This window comes from Euleptes europaea, chromosome 3 (assembly GCF_029931775.1).
Source record: "Euleptes europaea isolate rEulEur1 chromosome 3, rEulEur1.hap1, whole genome shotgun sequence".
Taxonomy (NCBI): domain Eukaryota; kingdom Metazoa; phylum Chordata; class Lepidosauria; order Squamata; family Sphaerodactylidae; genus Euleptes; species Euleptes europaea.
This window is the reverse complement of record NC_079314.1, coordinates 123,023,641-123,040,694: the sequence shown is the minus strand read 5'-3', so window position 1 is coordinate 123,040,694 and position 17,054 is coordinate 123,023,641. Positions and strand designations below refer to the sequence as shown.

The following is a 17,054-nucleotide window of genomic DNA, read 5'->3' as shown; positions in this document are numbered from 1 at the left end:
GAGGCCTCACTTCAAAATGGACATGGACAGAATTGAGCGGGTGCAGAGGAGAGCGACAAGGAGGATCAGGGGCCTGGAGACCAAGAAGCCCTGCGAGGAAAGGCTGAGGGAGTGGAAAATGTTCCGTCTGGATAAGAGGAGGTTGAGGGGGGACATGATTGCTCTCCATAAGAACTTGCAGAGCTCACACTTAGGAGAGCAGGGAGCTGTTCCCATTGGCAGCAGAGGATAAGACTCGCAATAATGCAGTATACAGGGTATACCCTGTTAATCTTGTTGGTTTTTTAGTTGCTACTGGACTTGAATCTTGTTTATGTGCAGAAGTTGTGCCCCATGCTGAGCCTGGCCTATAAGCTGACTTTCTTTGGCTAGCTCAGTGTCATATCCGATAAATGCAGATGTACTTTAATTAATTAAGCAATTAACTAACATCTCATTGAAGTCAGACCTTTCATTGTAAAAAGCCTGGGTTGCAAACTCAAATCTCAGCGGTCACAATAGCTGAGAAAGAATCAGGATGATGCCTTTGCTTGTCTTGATTCTCAGAACATAAGAAAGGCCCTGCTGGATCAGACCCAGGAGGCCCCTCAAGCCCAGCAGTCTGTTCACACAGTGGCCAACCAGGGGCCTCTAGGAAGCCCAGAAACAAGACGACTGCAGCAGCATCCTCCTGCCTGTGTTCCACAGCATTTATAATAGGCCTGCTCCTCTGATACTGGAGAGAATAGGTATGCCTCATGACTTGGGCTACTGGTGTTAAAATATAACTGGAATATAAATGTAGGGTAACTTATCACGTCCGTTTGGCATTCAACATCTTCCATCCTTTGTCTTATAATTAATCTTATCCAACTGAAGGAGGGCTAGGGGAGATTAAAGGATGCATATTTCCCCCTCTTATGGGGAGCCCAGTTTCAGTTAGCAAAGCCACGAGGGGTCAGAGGGTTAGCTCCCCTGTCCCCTCCTGATGTCACACTGATCCAAAGTGTGGCTGCATGTGTGTGCAATCTACTTGCAGATGAGCAGAGATCTAGGACCTTTGTCACATCAGTTTGTGCCAAAGCCCTATTATTCCAGTACTCCTGAGTTTTGCTTTTGCTCCGTGTTTCCTATCCTGAGTGTGCACAGCAGCTTCTAAAGAAACACTAGGTTATTCTGGGATGTGAGTGGAGACACCTACAGACACTGGCCAGAGGCTGTTGCCATCTTTGAAGTTGAGATGGCAGTGATAATCCTGGCAATCATGCTGGATGTCGTGTAAAGAAAAACAACTTCCCTGTGAAGGAGGCCAGGCCATGGGTCAGGGTTTGATTAATCTTCCTGTCCTTTCTGAGCCGGCTCCCAAAATAGCAGCGTTTTCCTGGATTACCCTTTCCCCCTTCTTCCCTGGCGGCTGTTTATAGCGTTGAAGCCTTAAAGCTTCTAAATTGGTCTCCGATCAGATTAGGCTATTGTAATTGGCTTGAGCCAGGTCTGCCCCACCCCCCTCCTCTCTGGGATGCTGATGCCCATCTAGGGAGAGCAGAAGGAAGCCAGACCCCGGTCCTGTAACATCTACCCGCGGGAGACCGTGAGCGCCCAGGGCTCCCGCCACCCCGCAACATGGGCGGCAACAACAACTCTACCCTGGATGACTTGCAGACGGTGGAGATCCACCACTGGTACAAGAAGTTCATGACGGAGTGTCCCTCGGGGCAACTGACAGAACATGAATTCAAGCAGTTCTTTGGGCTCCGGGGCCTAGATCGAGAGGCTAATAGGTACATAGAGCAGATGTTTCGCACCTTTGATATGAACAAGGTAAGGCTGAGGTCTTCTCAGGGAGGGGCTTTGGATCGGGGGTAGAACATCCCTGGGTTCAATCCCCGGTATCTCCAGTTTAAAAGGACCAGGGAGTAAATGACATGAAAGACCCTTTTCCTGAGATCCTGAAGAGCTGTTGCCAGTCAGAACAGGCAATACTGACTTTCATAGATTAATGGCCTGATTCAGCATGAGGCAGCTTCATGTGTGTGGAGGGAACCATGGCTCAGTGGTAGAGCATCTGCTTGGCTTTAAGAGGGGAGTGAACATCTTCATGGAGGAGGAGGCTGTTCACGGCTACTAGAAAAAATGGATACTAGTCATGATGCATACCTATTCTCTCCAGTATCAGATAATGCTGCTGCGGTCGTCTTGTTTGTGGGCTTCCGAGAGGCACCTGGTTGGCTACTGTGTGAACAGACTGCTGGACTTGATGGACCTTGGTCCAGTCCAGCAGGGCTATTCATATGTTCTTGTGTTCATGCCTATTCTCTCCAGGATCAGAGGAGCATGCCTATTATATTAGGTGCTTTGGAACACAGGCAGGATGGTGCTGCTGCAGTTGTCCTGTTTGGGGGCTTCCTAGAGGCACCTGGTTGGCCACTGTGTGAACAAACTGGTGGACTTGATGGGCCTTGGTCTGATCCAGCAGGGCTTTTCTTATGTTCATGCATAATATCCCAGATTCAGTCCCCGGCATCTCCAGTTAAATAGACCAGCCAGTAAGAGATGTGAAAGACCTCTGCATGAGACCTTGGAGAGCCGCTGCCATTCTGAGTAGACAAGAGTGACCATGATGGACTGATGGTCTGACTCAGTATGAGGCAGTTTCATGTGTTCAGCTAAAATCAGTTAAAGAAGCGTCCACACAAGGATGGGTCACCAAAGGATGCATGGAGATGTATGTAATATTTTCAGAGATGCCAAGGGAGCTTGGTGGTGCCTCTACTGCTCTATAAAATGTACATTTTTCTGTCTTGAGAAAAGAGTTGGAATTATGCAGGCTTTGGGGATGGTTCTGCCAGAATGGAGAAAAATTAACTATGGAGGGGGCTTATTGGCTAGCTCAAGTGATGTCATCAACTCTCTACCACTGCCAGAGCAGTTTCAACATATAAAAACTATGACCGTGCATAAGGGCCTGGGGGCTGGATGGGGCCCCTTGAGAGCTCTTATCTGGCTCGCAAGGCAGCGACCCCTAGCATTGCCAACCTCCATGGGAGGGCAGGAGATCTGGTATTGCAACTGATCTCCAGACTACACAAATCACTTATTTGTTTATTTAAGACATTTATTCCAAGTCTCTTGGAGAAAATGGCTGCTGTGGAAGGTGGACTGTGTAGCATTATACCCATCGAAGTCCCTCCCCTCCCTAAACCCCACTCTCCCAGGGTCCACCCTCAAATCTCCTGGTATTTCTGAGCCCGGAGTTAGCAACCCTAGCTATCCCCCCCTCCTGCACCCACAATCTGGGCTGGCAAGCAATAGGGCTGTGCTCTGATTCAGTGAATTACACTTTAAAGTCTCAGTGAGCGGGAAAGACTTGGGTCTCCATTTCAAAGAGGCTCGCACAGAAGATCTTTCTGATGGATTGTGCCCTATCACAGAATCCTAGAGTTGGAAGGGACCACCAGGGTCATCTAGTCCAACCCCTTTGCACAATGCAGGAAATTCACAACTACCACCCCCACACCCTCCCAAGTGACCCATACTCCATGCCCAGAAGATGCCCAAGATGCTCTCCCTCTCATGATCTGCCTAAGGTCATAGAATCAGCATTGGCGATAGCATTGCTATCGGGTTATGTATAGATGGACTGAATGAACAGTAAAACAACAACATCAACAAATCTCATTCATCGTAATGGACAGAAGGCAGGTTTAAGAGAACCCAGTTCTTCCTGGCTCTATTTGCCAATATACATTCTCACCCAAGGCTATAGTCAACTGTAGCACTCAATTGGCATCATTACACTCTTCTCTGAGGGCATGCTACAATGCGCCCCTGTTTAACTATATTGTTCAGTCTATGGTTGGAGAAGAACTGACGAAGTATGACCACCACCACCCCGTGTAGGTGTGTGAAACAGCCGCATTGAGCTAGCTACGCTGTTTTGCTTTCTCCAAGCCATCTCAGAGCTGCTGTCTGCATATCTCTCAGCGCTGATTCCTCAAGTCAGCCAAAAAACAGAAAACTTTCACAAATCAAGCAACAGACTGCTACAGACTACAGCCTGTTATACGTTCCTTTTTCTGTAACTGAAGTGCAACTGCTAATTGAGAGGATATAGCTTTAATAAGCTGTATGAACTCGTTTATTGAATTTCTTATGCATTGCTTATGCAGTGCTTCCATGAGGATGTATATTGGCAAATAGAGCCAAGTTGTTCAATTAGCTGTCACGTTGTTGTTTCCTTATTGCTTTGTTCAACGTGAAGGTATATTGTTTTTTTACTACACCCAGTTCTTCCCTGGGCGATGTGTTTATCATTCATTCTGCAAAAAGCTTTGCAGATTTTATTTTTTTGAGTATTTAAAAAAGGCAGCAGCCAGCGGTTTCGATGGCTGAATAGGAAAGCCTCACCCAATCAAAACGTTACATAAAAAGTTGGCGCATCTCCCAATCGGCTCCCTGCGGAGCAAGCCGTGCATCCCAGAAGCAGAGCATCAGGGCAGATATTAGAAACATAGAGCTGGAAGGGACCCCAAGGGTCATCAAGTCCAACCCTACACACAATGCAGGAAATTCACAGCTACCTCCCCCTGCCACTCCCCCAGTGACCCCAGAGTAAGGCAAAAAATCCTCCAGGATCCCATGTCCAATCTAGCCTGGAGGAAAATTATTGAATATTCGTGAGCTGCTATTCTGCAGTGTAAATCAAGCAAGCAACAAGGAAGGGCAAATGAAAGCAGCAAAGAAAATCAGGGTCTCTCACCAGTGTGACCCAAGGCATGCAAAATCATAATAATAATAATAGTCACTCAAAGCTAGCAAACCTTGAGATAGGTTTGCCAACCTCCAGGTACTAGCTGGAGATCTGCTATTACAACTGACCTCCAGCCAATAGTGATCATTTTACCTGGAGAAAATGGCCACTTTGGAAGGTGGACAGACTCTATGGCATTGAAGTCCCTCCACAAACCCCGCCCTCCTCAGGATCTGCCCCAAAAACCTCCCACCGGTAGGTAGCAAAGACCTGGCAACCCTACCTTGAGATGATGCTAGGGTTGCCAAACTCCAGATGAGGCCAGGAGATCTCCCAAAATTACAACTGACCTCCAGCCTACAGAGAGCAGTTCCCCTGGAGAAAATGGCTGTTTTGGAGGGTGGACTCTGCAGCATTATACCCTGCTGAGGTCGTTCCCCTCCCCAAACTCTGTCCTCCTCAGGCTCTATCCCCATAATGTCCAAGAATTTCCCAACCTAGAGTTGGTAACCTTATCACCAGAACATGGAGTACCAGTTCCCTTGGAGAAAAATGACAGTTTCAGAGGGTGGATTCTATGGCATTATAGCCTGTGAAGGGGCCTCCCCTTCCCAAACCCCACCCTTCCCAAGCTCCACCCACAAATCTCCAGGAATTTCTCAACCCAAAGTTGGCAACCCTAGAACCCCAACTCTGCAGGAATACGGAATGCAGGATCAGATTCCGTGGGTGAGCTAGGGTTGCCAACCTCCAGGTACTAGCTGGAGATCTCCTGCTATTACAACTGACCTCCAGCCGATAGAGATCAGTTCCCCTGGAGAAAATGGCCGCTTTGGCCGTTGGACTCTATGGCATTGAAGTCCCTCCCCTCCCCAAACCCCACCCTCCTCAGGCTCTGCCCTAAAAACCTCCCACAGGTGGCGAAGAGGGACCTGGCAACCCTAGGGTGAGCCCTTGATGTCAGCAGCCACAACTGATGCTCCAGAGCAGAATTAATGGCGAAAGCCATGAAGGGCTGGCTGAGATCCTATCTGAGACTTGAATCCTGGGATAGGCACAAGAGGGCACTTTTGGAAGTCTTAAAATTGTTTTGAGCTTTTGTTGGCTGTCAGCTGTTCTTTACGCTTGTTTATTGTAACGCAAATATTGCATCTTTGTACTGTCCTTGCTTAGTGACTTTGGCTCCTTTGGAGCATTGTTTGAATATATTGCACTTATTTAAGAATTTATTCTTACTGAGTACCCATAAGTACTGAGCCTACTACTGTTCCTTATTTCCAGCCAACCTTACAGTTTTTGTGAGTCTTTCTTACCTACCTACCACCTGGAGGTTGGCAAGCCTTAGTTTTGCCTTGCATGATCATCTGTGGTCCTTGCATTTGTGGTGCTCTGGGGTCTGGATCACATGGACTGCTTTGTGGGGTGTTTGTTCTGCTTTGGAGCAAGGGTTTGGACTAAGGTTGCCAATCTCCAGGTGGTGGCTGGAGATCTCCCTCTATTTCAGTTTATTGCCATGCGACAGATCAGTTCACCTGGAGAAAATGGCCACTTTGGAAGGTATACTCTATAGCATTATACCCCCGTTGAAGCCGTTCCCATTCCCAAATCCCACACTCCTCAGACTCCACCCCCAAAAAAATCTCCAGGTATTTCCTAACCTGGAACTGGCAACCCTAGATTGGACAGAATTTGGAAAGGAAGTTGCATTATGATGGGGCCGACCCAAAGCCCTGAATCTGTCTCATGCCAGCTTGCTGATTCTGTAGGCATCTCTGCACTCCAAGTAGGGTTGCCAGTTGGGTTTCCAGGTCCCTCTTTGCCACCAGTGGTAGGTTTTTGGGGTGGATCCTGAGGAGTGTGGGGTTTGGGGAGGGGAGGGACTTCAATGCCATAGAGTCCAATTCCTAAAGCGGCCATTTTCTCCAGAGGAACTGATCTCTATTGGGTGGAGATCAGTTGTAATAGCAGGAGATCTCCAGCTAGTACCTGGAGGTTGGCAACAAAAAGAGAAACAGCACAGTGGCCAAGGTATGATGAATACAATGCAATTAAAATCCTGCCACAAACATAGTGTACAAAGGATCACAAGGATCCACCAAGTAGATAATAAATGATCTTGTATGGGACATATATGTGGCAAGCAAAGAAACACATGTTATACAAATTGTGTGTGTGTGTGTGTTAAGTGCCGTCAAGTCGCTTCCGACAAGTGGCAACCCTATGAAAGAAAGTCCTCCAAAATGTCCTATCTTTGACAGCCTTGCTCAGATCTTGCAAGTTGATGGCTGTGGCTTCCTTTATTGAGTCAATCCATCTTTTGTTGGGTCTTCCTCTTTTCCTGCTGCCCTCTATACAATTTGTATAGATTGAAAGCCTCAATCTATTCCCCTGAATTAAAGTCCTCCAAAATGTCGTATCTTTGACAGCTTTGCTCAGATCTTGCAAACTGAAGGCTGTGGCTTCCTTTATTGAGTCAATCCTATCTTTGACAGCTTTGCTCAGATCTTGCAAATTGAAGGCTGTGGCTTCCTTTATTGAGTCAATCCATCTCTTGTTGGGTCTTCCTCTTTTCCTGCTGCCCACTATACAAATTGCTTATAGTCAATTACTTTGACATTGCATACATGCAAGGGCATTTCCCATGTACAAAACACTTATAACAACACACTTATGGTGATAAGAATGTCCTAATAACAAATTGCCACTAAAAAGTCCACTTAGTTGCCAGGTCCCTCTTCACCACCGGCAGGAGGTTTTGGGGGTAGAGTCTGAGGAGGGCATGGTTTGGAGCAGAGAGGGACTTCAATACAATAGAATCTAATTGCCAAAGTGGCCATTTTCTCCAGGGGAACGAATCTCTATCAGCTGGAGATCAGTTGTAATAGCGGGAGATCTCCAGCTAGTACCTGGAGGCTGGCAGCCCTAACTCCAAGCCATAGTGAAGGAATTGGCCTGCAGCTGGGATGCTGCAACTCCCAGCACACTGAGTAGATCCCCGTCTCACAGTTATTTGAATCTCTCTGCTCTGTGGAATATTGAGTAATATACCAACCCAGGCAGCAAGGGACATTCATAGGGTTGCCAACCTCCAGGTGGTGGCTGGAAATTTCCTGCTGTTAAAAGGCTTTAAGAGGGGAGTGGACGTGTTCATGGAGGAGAGGGCTGTTCATGGCTATTAGTAAAAATGGATGCCAGTCGTGATGCATCCCTATTCTCTCCAGGATCAGAGGAGCATGCACATTATATGAGGGGCTGTGGAACTCAGGCAGGATAATGCTGCCGCTAGGGTTGCCAACTGCCAGGTAGTAGCAGATCTCTTGCTAATTCAACTGATCTCCAGCCGATAGAGATCAGATCGCCTGGAGAAAAATGGCCGCTTTGGCGATTGAACTCTATGGCATTGAAGCACCTCCCCTCCCCAAACCCCGCCCTCCTCAGGCTGCGCCCCAAAAATCTCCCGCCGGTGGCAAAGAGGGACCTGGCAACCCTAGCTACAGTCGTCTTGCTTGTGGGCTTCCTAGAGGCACCTGGTTGGCCACTGTGTGAGCAGACAGTTGGATTTGATGGGCCTGGGTCTGACACAACATGGCCTTTCTTATGTTCTTAACTGATCTCCAGGTGACAGAGATCTGTTCACCTGGAGAAAATAGCCACTTTGGCAATTGAACTCTATGGCATTATACCCCATTGAAGTCCTTCCCCTCCACAAACCCCGCCCTCTTCAGGCTCCACCCCCAAAATCTCCAGGTTTTTCCCAACCCGGAGCTGGCAACCCCAGGCGTTCACCCTAGACAAAGAGGGAAACGTGCCAACATTTGAACTGTTATTTCAGGCTCCTTTTTGCTTTTGCTGCAACAAAGTAAGGTTGCAAAGGTCCAAGCAGGGCCTGGAGATCTCCTGGGATTACAACTGATCTCCAGATGACAGAGATCAGTTCCACCTGGGGGAAATGGCTACTTTGAAGGGTGGACTCTACGGCATTATAACCCAATGAGGTCTCTCCCCTTCCCACGCTCCACCCTTAAAATCTCCAGGAATTTCCTGACCTGGAGTTGGCAACCCCACAGCCTTATTCTTTGACACTGAACCCATTGCGATGTCAGCATGGAACGTCTGGCAGGATGGGAATGGTCGACACAGCAAGCTGGAGACGCTGCCGTGGCGTTTATTTGTGTGCCTGGTTCTGAACCACAAAGGCACCTTTGCTAACCCTTCTTCCAAAAAATCCAGCAGTAATTGACCACTCAGTAGGGTTGCCAACTCGAGGTGGGGAAATTCCTGGAGATTTGGGTGGGGGGTGTGTGTAAAGCCTGGGAAAGGCAGGCTTTGGGGAGGGGAGGGACATCAGCAGGGTATAATGACATCGAGTCCACCCTCCAAAGCAGGGGAACTGCCATCCAGAGATTGGGCGTAATTGCAGGAGATCTCCAGGCCTTACCTGGACGTTGGCAACCCTACCACTCGCTGTGAACTTCAGCACACAATCCGCTGCTCTTCTGCACGTGAGGAGTCCGACATGGGCGCGAGAGCCAAATTAGATAAACGCCCCTCCTGGGCAGGATTAGCTTTGGAGCGCCGGAAGGCCAGCTCCTCACCCCAGTTTAAGGCGCTCTGAGCTCTGCTCACAGGTCAAGAAAGGGCTTTGACTTCGGCCAGCTTTTCGTTGGGCTGGCCGCCGAGGGAGGGAGGCGGGCAACCCTCTGGCTCCATCCAGGCCAGCCCCCCCACCTGCTCCCCACCCCCCCCGCGGTGCTGCAGAAGGCCAGTCATGCTGAAGCCGAAGGAACTGGTTGTGTTTAACCCGGAGAAAAGAAGATTAACAGGGCAGCTCTAGCGGAGGAGAGGCTGTGGTTCGGAGCAGGGGTGCTCCCGAGTGGCCTGTGCGCCGCATGCGGCTCTTCGATGTGCCGCTGGGGGCCCTTCTGGGCACTGTTCCCCACTGTGGCACCTGCCTAGGCTTCACCTAGAGAGCCAGCGTGGTGTAGGAGAGACAGCGTGGTATAGTGGTTAAGAGTGATGGTTTGGAGCGGTGCAGTCTAATCTGGAGAACCGGGTTTGACTCCCCACTCCTCCACATGAGCTGCAGAGGCTAATCTGGTGAACTGGATCCCCCCCCCACTCCTATGCATGAAGCCAGCTGTGTGACCTTGGGCAAGACACATGCTCTCAGCCCCACCTACCTCAAAGGGTGTCTGTTGTGGGGAGGGGAAGGGAAAGTGATTGGAAGCCAGTTTGAGTCTCCCTTAAGTGGCAGAGAAAGTTGGCATATAAAAACTTCTTCCTTCTTCCTCTTCTTCCTCCTCCTCCCTATTTCTCAAGGGAGTGGGGCTTGTAGTTGGCTGGTGTTTCCTGCCTGAAAACCGTGGCTACCAGAGAAGCAGGGAAGCGTTTATAAAAATGCAGTTCTTTGCCAGGTAACACAAAGGAAGTATGGCAGAATCAGGCAATGTTGTCCTGCTGCTACAGGAGATCAAACCGCCTTGTTAGTCGGGCGACAGAATGCACATTCGCCAGGCCACCATGGATCCCGTGTCGTGTTCAGGCTGTTTGTCTTCCTGGCTGGTCTTCTGCTCTCCGTCACTTCGGGGCTCAGCATTCAGAGAACCAGCCAACCGCGGGTAAAAGCCAGCCAGTGAAGTGGCCTGTTGTTTACAAGACGATCCATCGCATCAGAAAGGCCCCACCCTCAAAATCTCCAGGAATTTCCCAGCCTGGAGTTGCCAACCCACCAGGGTCCGCATGCATCACGATGAGGGAGCATGGCTTTCCATGGCGTTGCCAAGAAGGAGCAGAGCTCTGTTAACAACTTCAGTATGGTCCAACGTCCATGAGAATCTTCTGATGAAGATGTTCAGTTGGAACAGGATAAACTCTACCGGAGACCTGTTAAGGAATATGAAGAGAATATTATGCATGGGCATGTACTTTTGATATGTTAAATAACTGGATACTTACCTGACACCGCATGGAATTGAATTACCTCTGCGGTGACATGCCCTGAGTAGATGCATATGGAAACAATTGTACTGTTGTGTCACATGTGACTTTGTTGTCAAATTTATGTCCTTGGTATTATTATATTATTATTATTATTATTATTATTATTATTATTATATAGTATTATGGTTGTTTAATTCTAATGAAACTCTACACGTGGTTGAATTTGCCTGGGTTGCTTTGTTTTTGATAGTATTGTATATTAAGCAGCTGAACATCCGCTCCCTTGTGTGACTGCCACCCACCAGTAACGGCATATGTGGTTCTCCACGAGCTGTAGAGTGGGTGCCGCTGGTTTGTGGGGAACAGCAAAAGACACCCCTTGGTCTAGGGTTGCCAACCTCCAGGTGGTGGCTCGTGATCTCATAGAATTGGAAGGGGCCATACAGGCCATCTGGTACAACCCCCTGCTCAATGCAGGATTTGCTGGGATTACAACTGATCTCCGGATGGCAGAGATCAATTCACCTGGAAAAAAAATGGCTGTTTTGGAAGGGGGGGGACTCCGTGGCATTATACCCCATTGAAGTCCCTCTCCTCCCCAAACTCCGCCCTTCTCATAGAATCATAGAGTCATAGAGTTGGAAGGGACCACCAGGATCATCTGGTCCAACCCCCTGCACAATGCAGGAAACCCACAACTACCTCCCCCACCACACCCCCAGTGACCCCTACTCCATGCCCAGAAGATGGCCAAGGTGCCCTTCCTCTCATCATCTGCCCAAGAGCATAGAAGCAGCATTGCTGAGAGATGGCCATCTAGCCTCTGCTTAAAAACCTCCAGGGAAGGAGCACTTACCACCTCCCAAGGAAGCCTGTTCCACTGAGGAACCGCTCTGTTAGAAAATTCTCAAGCTCCACCCCAAAATCTCCAGGTTTTTCCTCACCAAGAGTTGGCAACCTTACCCCAGTCCCCACCATCTAGAGTTCTTGGCCCCGACCTCATAACTCTTTGGCTCTCCTTACCCATTCTCCCCCCACCCCAGGACGGCTACATCGATTTCATGGAGTACGTCGCCGCGCTCAGCCTCGTCTTGCGGGGAAAGATGGAGCAGAAGTTACGCTGGTATTTCAAGCTCTACGACCAGGACGGCAACGGCTGCATCGACCGGCAAGAACTGCTCAACATCATTAAGGTGACGGGCAACTCAGTGATGTGGTTCCCCCATAGGATTCCCACAGGGGTGAGGCGGGAGTCTTAAGCGTGTCTGCGTTGCCCACAACATCTGCTGACCTGGCGCCCCTCCCCGACAGCCCAGACAGATGGGGTGGCAATGGAAATGATATGTCTGTATTAGTGTATTCCATTCCATTTATTTACTAGCTCCTTTGACCAAAGGTCTTGAGCTTAACGTATTAGTGTATTAATTCCCAATAATAACACAGTAGGAGGTTGAGAGTTTAAAGCATCTTGTTTATTAGGCCTGATATACATACTGGGTGAGAACTGCCCCAAATGCGCAGGACAATTCACACACCAGAACAAAGGATTGCAACGACGTTTATCACTTCTGGTCAGGGGTGTTACCATTATGTCGATTTACTGCACATTGGTTGCCTACTTCACTCTAATTAGCATAGTGTATTAGATATTGGCCGAAGCTGTCTTTAAGCAAGCACTAGGTCTAGAAACACATTCCTAAGGGTGTAGGTAAGATGCTGTTTTTCTCTACTGGTGAACGGCCGTACCAGGCAAGCAATGTAGTCTTTCAATCTGGCAGCTTATAATGGCATCTGCCCAACTCATACTAACTTAAATGATTACACATTAGGACATCTGTTTCAAGGATCAATACTTTACCCCTTATACCTGGGGCTGCATGTCAATTACATACATGGTCTCTCACATGGTATTGTGCTAGATGCTAACCCTTATATCCTGGGCTTAGCATCTTTATAAGTGCGAGTATGCGGACTGAGCATAAAGCATACATTTCCAATACATTTCCTATAGCATGTAATGATTTCAGGCATTACAGAAACACACTCTGTATGTGCGCAGAGGCACGCAGAGGTTAAAACGTTCCATTGAAAAAGGGGAACCATGCCCCCAGAGGGTAGGGGGTTTACAAGGTTGGTGTGGGGCAGGGAGTGTGGGGCAAGGAGTGTCTGCAAGAGACAGGAGGGTGACAGAAGAGTTTGGGTGAGAAGTAGGATTGCCAGCTCTGAATTGGGGAATACCTGGAGGTTTTGGGGGTGGAGCCTGAGGAGGGCGGGATTTGGGGAGGGGTATTACGCCATGGAGCCCGCCTTCCAAAGCGGCCATTTTCTCCAGGGGAACTGATCTCTGTTGCCTGGAGGTCAGTTGTAATAGCGGGAGATCTCCAGACACCACCTGGAGGCTGGCAACCCTAGACTGGGGAGTGTCTTTTGCTGTTCCCGGCGGGATAGAGTCCGAATACAAAAGCGGCCTCCAGCTGAACTGATCTCTGTCGGCTGGAGATCAGTTGTCATAGTGAGCGATCTCCAGCTAGTACCTGGAGGTTGGCAACCCTAACTGCCGACCAACACAGCCCCCCTCCGGAATTAACCTGAATAAGTGAGTGATAAAAAATATTCCCTTGCAGGCGATCCGCGCCATCAATGGCGGCAGCCACGAGACGAGCGCTCAGGAATTCACCAACCGTGTATTCGATGCGATCGACGTCAATGGGGACGGTGAGACCGCCGGAGCCTCTCCCCTGTGGCCCCTCCCCACCTGGGGGTCTCTACATCCCATCTGCTTCCTCCTTTGCCGTAGCTCGGGGACTGTGGTTCTCACCCTCCTGTTTGCCCCCGCCTGGGTTCCACATTCAAGAGCTGAAAACTTGTTCCATCTCCAAAACGAAAACCATCTTCCCCCATGCATCCCTGAACAGCACCTTGGGCCCTTCTTTGCATTATTTGCGCTGGGTGCAAATGTTGCACAAGTCACCCAGAAAGTGGAGAAGAGCCATTTCTAAAATTATCTACCTGAAGCAGGTTTGAGAATGGAGAAGATCTTCTGGGGAAAGGGCTAAGCGCACTAAGTATAGCTCCCCGCTAGCTGTTCAGTCTGGAAATGCCATGGCCCATTCATACAACTTTAACAGAGAATCCAGATGACGTTGTCTGCCTGTTGAGAGCCAGTGTTTTCCCTGTTGTTCTTCTGTCTTTTTTTTTCCAAACCAGATTCATGGCAGAATTTAAAAAATGAAATAAAATGCAGTTTTATGCCTGCAAAATGAAATGAAGTACAATTCCTACACATTATTAGGATTTGTCCCATGGGGGTTGGCTTTGCTGGATTTTCATGGGGAATATACCCTTATCTAAGTCCTATTTTGGTCACATTATGAGAAGACAGGAGTCACTGGAAATGACAGCCATGCTAGGAAAAGTTGAAGGCAGCAGGAAATGAGGAAGACCCAACAAGAGATGGACGGACTCAATAAAGGAAGCCACAGCCTTCAATTTGCAAAATCTGAATAAGGCTGTCAAAGATAGGACACTTTGGAGGACATTGATTCATAGGGTCGCCATGAGTCAGAAGCGACTTGACGGCACTTAACACACACACAAGTCCTATGTCAAGTCCTGGCCTGGATGGTTCAGGCTAGTCCCATCTCATCAGATCTCGAAAGCTAAGCAGGGTCAGCCCTGGTTAGTACGTGGATGGCAGACCACCAAGAAAGTTCAGGGTCGCTACACAGAGGCAGGCAAATGGCAAAACTCCTTTGTATGTCTCTCGCCTTGAAAACCCCTTGAGGAGTCACCATAAATCAGCTGTGGCTTGTCAGCAAAAACAAAATGTCCTAATTGGAGCCCCAGTCTCAGTTCCTTTTGCAACCAGAGTAGAATAGAGTCATAGAATCATAGAGATGGAAGGGACCACCAGGGTCATCTAGTCCAGCCCCCATGCACAATGTAGGAAATTCACCACTACCTCCCCCCCCCCACACCCCTAGTGACCCCTACTCCATGCCCAGAAGATGGCCATGATGCCCTCCCTCCCTCATGGTCTGCCTAAGGTGGTAGCATCAGCATGGCTGACAGATGGCCATCTTGCCTCTGCTTAAAAACCTCTAGGGAAGGAGAGCTCACCACCTCCCGAGGAAGCCTGTTCCACTGAGGAACCGCTACAACTGTCAGAAAATTCTTCCTAATGTCTAGACGGAAACTCTTTTGATTTAATTTCAACCTGTTGGTTCTGGTCCGACCTTCTGGGGCAACAGAAAACAACTCGGCACCCTCCTCTGTGTGACAGCCCTTCAAGTCCTTGAAGATGGTTATCATATCCCCACTCAGTCTTCTCCTCTGCAGGCTAAACATACCCACCCACAGCTCCTTCAACCTTTCCTCATAGGACCTGGTCTCCAGGAGACCAAGGGCGAAAATGCATGGTCGCTTTAGCCTCCTTTAGTCCCTGTTTCAGCCAGGATCGAATGCACGTTTGGTGAAAACGTATGCGTTCGATCCTGGCTGAAACAGGGAATAAAGGAGGCTGTAAGACAGAGCTATTCCACCAGGCCTATGGTTGAGGCGGCCGCAGGTGAGATTAAGTAAGATCTGTGCTGGCCTCCCTACCCCACACCCTCAGTTTATGACCTATTTGAGGGTGGATAGCCGAACCAATTACATACTATGGTTGGCCTTACCTGCTACAGTATGCACTTATATACTGCGACCATCTTTTAAATTAATTGGGTTGTTCTGTGGTTTTATATATTTTATTGTTATTAGTATATTGGAAATTTTGATGTTGTAACCCGCGGGCTAGAAATACAAAAATAAATAAATTAAATAAATAAAGCGACCCTGCGTTTTCGCCCTCGGCCTCCTGCCGATTGCAGGGGACGTATCCTTCATCCATGCAAAACAATCCTCGTGCAAAGATTTCCCCACAGTTACAGCTGACTGCTTTTCTGTTCTAAATTTTCCCTTCCTGGAATTTCCCCCTCCTTTTTTAAAAAAAGAAAAGGAAACCGATGTGGTGCTTGCAACTGCTGGGCCGTATCTTAATCAGTGACCCACATTTCTAAATAAGCAAAATTCCCCCTTCTCTGGGTTCACTTCTGGTTAAAGTCCAGCTAACGGGGTGGAAGTGGCAGGGGAGGGAGAGTTCAGTCACTATCCGGATGGAGCAGGAGGACAGGAATGAGCAGGAGTGGCCAAGAACGGGCCAGTTTTTCACACTGTCAGGTTTCTGAGTCCTGCAGCTTTGTGAGACTCTCAGGACTCATTTGCACAAGGCAGGAGCTCTTTGTAGACTCTATGGATGCATGGGGGGTGGTTAGGATTGTACCCCTTCCGCGGCTCCTCCGCATGTCGATCTGGTCCGAACAGTCCTGATCTTCCCACACGATGTGCCGGGCGGTGGGGTGGGATGTGTGCTGTAGGGCGTGCTCACATCATCTATGTGTGCGCCTTCAGACCTGCCCCAGGACCTTCTGCCATGCTCCGGGGGTCCACGGAAAAAACTCAGGGGTAGGGTTGCCAATAGGGTTGCCAACCTCCAGGTACTAGCAATTCAAAATAAAAGCACCAGCTAATATTATGCAATTAAGATGACAACAATGCTATTGCTATTAGAAGAATTTATATTCAAAAGTAGTTCTAATCAGCACAACCCAAGTTGAGCAGAACACCACAACAATAATTTCAAATGGTCTGAAAAAGACCCAATGTGAAGACGCAAAAGCGTTACAAATAAGTAAATATCAGGCACAGTTGCTCAGTTTTTTAAGAGTCCATAAAGTGCAAATGCAATAATTTAGGCAGCAAAGACCGGACGTAGTGCGATGGAAATCCGGTATAATTCCATTTCATGCAATACTTTCTCAAGCTTCATAAGTCCTTCAGTGCTGTGAAGAAAAATTAGCACTTGTAGCCGTCTTTGACTACAACCTCCAGGTACTGGCTGGAGATCTCCTGCTATTACAGCTGATCTCCAGTCAATAGAGATTTGTTCACCTGGAGAAAATGGTCGCTTGGGCAATTGGACTCTATGGCATTGAAGTCCCCTCCCCAAACCCTGCTGTCTTCAGACTCCACCCCCAAAACCTCCCACCAGTTGAGAAGAGGGACCTGGCAACCCTAAAAGGAAAGTCACTTGTTCTGGAGTGGGGGCTAGATTGGCATTGGGGCTATCTTCATGCCTTTGACTCTTCTCTCTCTCTCTCCCCCCCCCCCATTTTTTTTTACATCCTCCACAGGTGAACTCTCGCTGGAGGAGTTTGTGGGAGGGGCAAAAAAAGACAAGGAATTCATGGAGGTGATGATGAAGAGCCTGGATCTGACCCACATTGTGACCATGATCAACGCCCGGCGGCGCAGCAGCGTCTAACGCCTGGGGTGGGGTGGGGGGAGG

General features: G+C 48.7%; 1 protein-coding gene across 1 annotated transcript; it reads left to right on the top strand.

Annotated features, from left to right (window-relative positions):
* The first annotated feature begins 1,602 nt into the window (after positions 1-1,602).
* On the top strand, positions 1,603-17,030 carry LOC130474299 (guanylyl cyclase-activating protein 1-like). Its single transcript, XM_056845852.1, has 4 exons — positions 1,603-1,800; positions 11,713-11,862; positions 13,294-13,384; positions 16,900-17,030. The coding sequence occupies exons 1-4, from the start codon at positions 1,603-1,605 to the stop codon at positions 17,028-17,030; spliced, it is 570 nt and encodes a 189-aa protein (XP_056701830.1).
* Positions 17,031-17,054: the final 24 nt, after the last annotated feature.